This window comes from Phalangium opilio, unplaced genomic scaffold, assembly GCF_054372755.1.
Source record: "Phalangium opilio isolate 3A_F unplaced genomic scaffold, DU_Popi_V2 ptg000054l_1, whole genome shotgun sequence".
Taxonomy (NCBI): domain Eukaryota; kingdom Metazoa; phylum Arthropoda; class Arachnida; order Opiliones; family Phalangiidae; genus Phalangium; species Phalangium opilio.
In genome coordinates this window covers 6,439,482-6,444,201 of record NW_028324173.1, presented here as the reverse complement: position 1 = coordinate 6,444,201, position 4,720 = coordinate 6,439,482, and the positions used below count along the sequence as shown (strand labels likewise).

The window sequence follows — 4,720 nt, the reverse complement described above, 5'->3', positions numbered from 1 at the left end:
TTATCATAATAAACTAGATTTTTCAAGGATGTTTTTCGCATTTTAAGTTTGTGGATGACGAAAATTATGTCACTAACACTTTAAAGGGAGTGTGAAAAGAAATATCAGTTGATTCTGTTATATATTCTTCTACTAATTATATTTATAAGACCAATCTGCCTAGTGAAACATCCAGGAAATACCTCGGAATGAATTTAAAATTCAAATTATTTTGAGATTTCGTGGATAATTTGAAATGTTTGCACCCCGACCAATTGCTTCACGGCCTGCCTTCTTGTTAAGGCCCCTTCTGAGTTTGGGTACTCCGTCGATGACCTTGAGGTTTTTACCAAGGAATATACAGTTTTACTTGATATACTATGTAGTCCTTGCAGTTCACTTTCGCGAAGAAGTAAGTGGGAGAGAATAGTAATAAAAAAGGGAGCTCTTAACAACCCCATACCCCTAGGGCACGGCCACCTTTTGTCCGGTTGTCCCGCTCGTCGGAGCCTTATCTAAACATCAATAGATTCAGTATCTTTCTTCCTTCTAATTTTCAAGAATAGCGAAAGTAGTTTTACTACAATAAACGAGAAGCTAAATTACTATAGAGCATCCTGCATGTTTAGACGATATGGGACGAGAGAAATTGAAGCACTACTTTCGCTGATTCACCGATCAAACGAAATAATATAATTTGGTATAGTTGCAGATCCTAACTTGAAGTTGAGCAAGTTTCAGTAATATATAAATAAAAATAATTCAATGTGTATTATTCGAGCCGCGTCTAGGTAAACGTCACACCCGATATTTCACTTCACAACTTAGTATCACTTTTAGAGGCTTCTTTCTTTAGTTTCAGTTTATTTTGGGCCTCGATTATGTAAAGCGGATCTTTACAAATCTGACCTTTCGGAATTTGTGGGTCCAGAATTTCAGGCAAAAGGCAATCGTTAAAAAAAGCACAAAGTTTAGGAAGCATTACGTTTTGCCATAAATGCCCATCTCTCTCTATCTCTTCCACAAAAATTGGGTTATTTTCGTCTATGTACACAACGAAGAAACACTTGTTTTTATCAGCGATATTTAATTGCCCCTGAATTTGATAAAAATAGGCGTGTGATCTCTTCAGTGTAATGTTGGTTTTCCCGTCCTCATCGGTTGTTAGGTTTAAAAATTTTATTTTTTTGTTTTTTATGGCCTCAGTTAAGTTTAGGCCTATTGCTGATGGTGCCGTTTTCACTTCAACCAAAGCTTGTTCATCGTCTATGACGCCTGTAAAACCGAGACATATTTTTAAAAACCCGCTGACCAACAAATATTCCTAAAAAATTAACATACCATCAGGACTCGCTGCTAGGTATCCGTGTTTCAGGTCAACGTACAGACCGCTTGGTCTAACAAAATAGCCCGTTTTGTCCATGAAACATCTAATTGCCACAGTTTCGTTGGTTTTTCCGTATTCCGTACACTCTGATGAAAACGTTTGCTTATACAGTATGCTCTTGACAAGGTTGTGACACGATGTGGTCGCTTTACGTTTCATGCAAAGGCCAAAAGTGGAGGCAGTAAGGCGATGCTCTCTGTGCGCGACATAGACTGGGTTTGCGTGTTGACCGCGGGATATCTTTTCGATTTCAATTTGTTCAGAAATTGTAACCTGTAGAATACGTAATATACATGAAATATTACATTTACGTGAAACATATACGCCACCAAAGCTTTAGGGTCATTGTTGACCAAATTGACCTACCTGAAAATTCTCCAGTCTACTGGCTTTCTTTGCCTCAAACTGGTCCAGAGTTAATGGCACCGTATCCGCTTTAGGTCCATAGTCTTTTTCAATTGGTAGTAGAGTGGCCATCACTTTTCTGCGTTTCTCTTTTGGAATGTCTTCTTTTTTTCTGTCAACTTCTCTCTTTCTTTTTCTCTTCTCCATGAAGGTTTTGAAATGAGCTCCAGGACTCTTTCCCATAGCGTTCTTCCACGGACTTCCGTGCCAAGAAGAACCTTTCTGGTAGTTGAGTCCAGATAGCAACGATCTCCTTTGGTAGCTTCCTTTTTGAGAAAAGTTAATTCTTTTACCCGAGTTAATTTTGGCTAGGATGCTCATAAATAGCTCGGCTCGATTGCTCGTCTCGTTGGCGTATAGGCGGTCAGCCTTCGCGGCCAAGGAATCGACCGACGCCATTATAAACGGGAATATCCCGTTCTTCTTTAACTCGGGTAAAATGTTTTCTTCTCCTTCTTTGTCACCTTGACAGAAATAGGGACGACATTTAGCATGATCGCCAAATACGTGTGCCGGTCCATTATGTAGGTCATGACGTAAGTTAGCCACAGACGAATCGCCTTTTGAGTTGTGCGTGATTGCTCCCCGTGCGGCAGCTGTTAGTTTGTGTATTTTACCTCTCAACCTTTTTCTACCATTGCAAGGAAGCTTTGTGTTGAGGCTAATTTTGTGCAGTGCCTTAGTATAATTTTTAACCGCGTGGTTGGCACACTCCAGTTTTTGCACTTTGCGTCCGTAAGGCACTTTTTCGAATATTCGACACTGAACGCTGGAGTCACCATCAGCTATAAATTTTAGGTACCGAACACCGTGCATAGCCTCGCTACATTTAAATCCTTCAACTACGATGTCGGCTTCCATAGCTGAGGAAGATTTGTCCCAGTTTCGATAGCAAAGGTGTTCTTTAGGCGTCTCATTTCTGTTGGCAGATAAGGCGCAGGCATAGCAATATTTATTACGTACGCCTAGAAACAGAAGCTTTTTCGTCGCTCGTCCAATAATACAAGCCTTTCAAATTTATAAATGATTAAATATGATGCGAGTATTACTCTTAATTGTAGTATTTTAATTATTACCACGCCAGAGGCGGCGTTGTAGTTATGACCGTAACTTCTTTTGCACCAACCACCATCAAGATAAACCGTTATACATGGAACACCATCATCGTCTACGTGGTTTTGGGCAAGAGCTAGCTCCCTTTCGTCGTTCCCAGCTTCGGTCATGGAACGAAGTAAAGATTCTTCCCAATACTTGGCAATTATACGAATGGTTTTTCAATTTAAAATTAACCAATGCGTGGAGTAAGAATTAGTACCTTTTCGAGGAAGCGTTCTTGACCAGAAAACTTATTCCAAGTCATGGATGGAATGTCCATTATTCCAAACCATTCGTCAAGTTGGGAGTATCCGTTACCAACTGAAAGAGTGGCCCACACGGCTTTTGAATTTATGTCAGTTTTCTTTCGGGTGGACATAGTTTTTTCATTGGGCGATTCGGATGTTTTTAAAAATCGTTTTTTACAAGTTCGGCATTCGAACACGAATGTGCTTTGAATGCCACGTCTCTTTTCTTCTAATAAATCAAAATACCCCAGAGTGCAAATCAACCGATGATCGAAATTTAGCTTGAGACACCAATTTAAAAAATAATCTATTTCAACTATTCTATATCCTTTAATAATTGACTTTTCATTGTCTTTGCAAGGGCTACCAATGACTAACTGGTAGTTGTCGAGATCATTATTTTCCGGTCTAAAAGATTTAATTAGTTTTACAAGCCTTGCCTACATTTAAATTTATTTTAATTACTTACGATGAAATTTCGATTCTCCTCCTCGCCAAGCTTTTCGCTGATGATTTTGGCGTGCTATGAATTCTTGATGAATTTTGACCGACGGAACAGATCGCGCCTGAATTATCTAAATCATCACTAATCACTGAACACGACACGCAATCAGAAATCGTTTTGCAACAGTTGTAACATGTCTGTGTCGATGTGGACACGAAATGTATTGGGGAAATGATTTTGTTTTTACTAGAAAGTTGGGGGTCAAGCGGTTCTTCGAGTTCTAATTGTTTTCTCTCGGCGAAAAGTTTTCTATGCGTTTTAGCGCGTTTAGTTTTAGCTTTCTTATTACGCAGAGCTCCTTTGCTATTACCCATTTTTATGTTTTAGCGAAAAGGTTTTTTCAAAAATAAACAGACAAGCGATGCAGTTCGTTTCAAAAATAATACTGAGCCTCTGAGCTTGAAAAGATGTAGGTCTATCTATAGATATTCGTATTTCACCCCGTTGTCTTGAACATATTTCGACGAAAAAGTCAGAAACTGCATAGGGTGTTATAATACGGTGGAGTGATATATAATGTGAAACCCCATAGAATTGGTATACATTGGCTATAGACGGGCTGGGGAGACGGCAATAGCTTTTACGACCTGTCGATGAATCTTTGTTGTGCCGCGGACCCATTAGGCTGGGGGTGTTAAGGGGTGTCATAATTGGTAACAGAGGCCGACGGATGCCACTGATTTTGAAACTACCCCCCTTTATTTTTTTTTTCTTGACGTCATTTGTGGGTCAGCGACGTTTTTTTGACAACGGCGAACGCTTGAACTTCTTTTAATTGAGGGGGAAAAGATCATACAACTTGAAACCTTATTTACTTTCAGTAGGAAAGAAAGGGCGGAACAGGGTTAACTTTATACTTTTCAAAGAAAAGGCCTTTGGTATTGTTGGCGCTGACAGGCAACATCAGTTTTTGAATAGAATTTGTATTACGTTGGATTTAGCTCAATAATTTTTTGACTTAAAATTTTTTTGAAAATGATATATAAGGAACAAAAGCATTTTCTATGGGATATGAGGTTCTCAAGAGGATCGGAAGAAAAAATAATGTTCTACGGTCAAAAAAGCAAAACAAAAACACCTCGAATTACAATTAAATGTCTG

General features: G+C 39.0%; 1 protein-coding gene across 1 annotated transcript; it reads right to left on the bottom strand.

Moving 5' to 3' along the window:
- Positions 1–686: 686 nt before the first annotated feature.
- LOC149672213 (uncharacterized) lies at positions 687–4,081 on the bottom strand. The gene is made up of 6 exons (XM_089840416.1): positions 3,584–4,081; positions 3,087–3,522; positions 2,848–3,021; positions 1,733–2,779; positions 1,321–1,639; positions 687–1,254 (listed from the first exon to the last, which is right to left on the bottom strand). The coding sequence occupies exons 1-6, from the start codon at positions 3,931–3,933 to the stop codon at positions 797–799; spliced, it is 2,784 nt and encodes a 927-aa protein (XP_089696542.1). The 5' UTR covers positions 3,934–4,081; the 3' UTR covers positions 687–796.
- Positions 4,082–4,720: the final 639 nt, after the last annotated feature.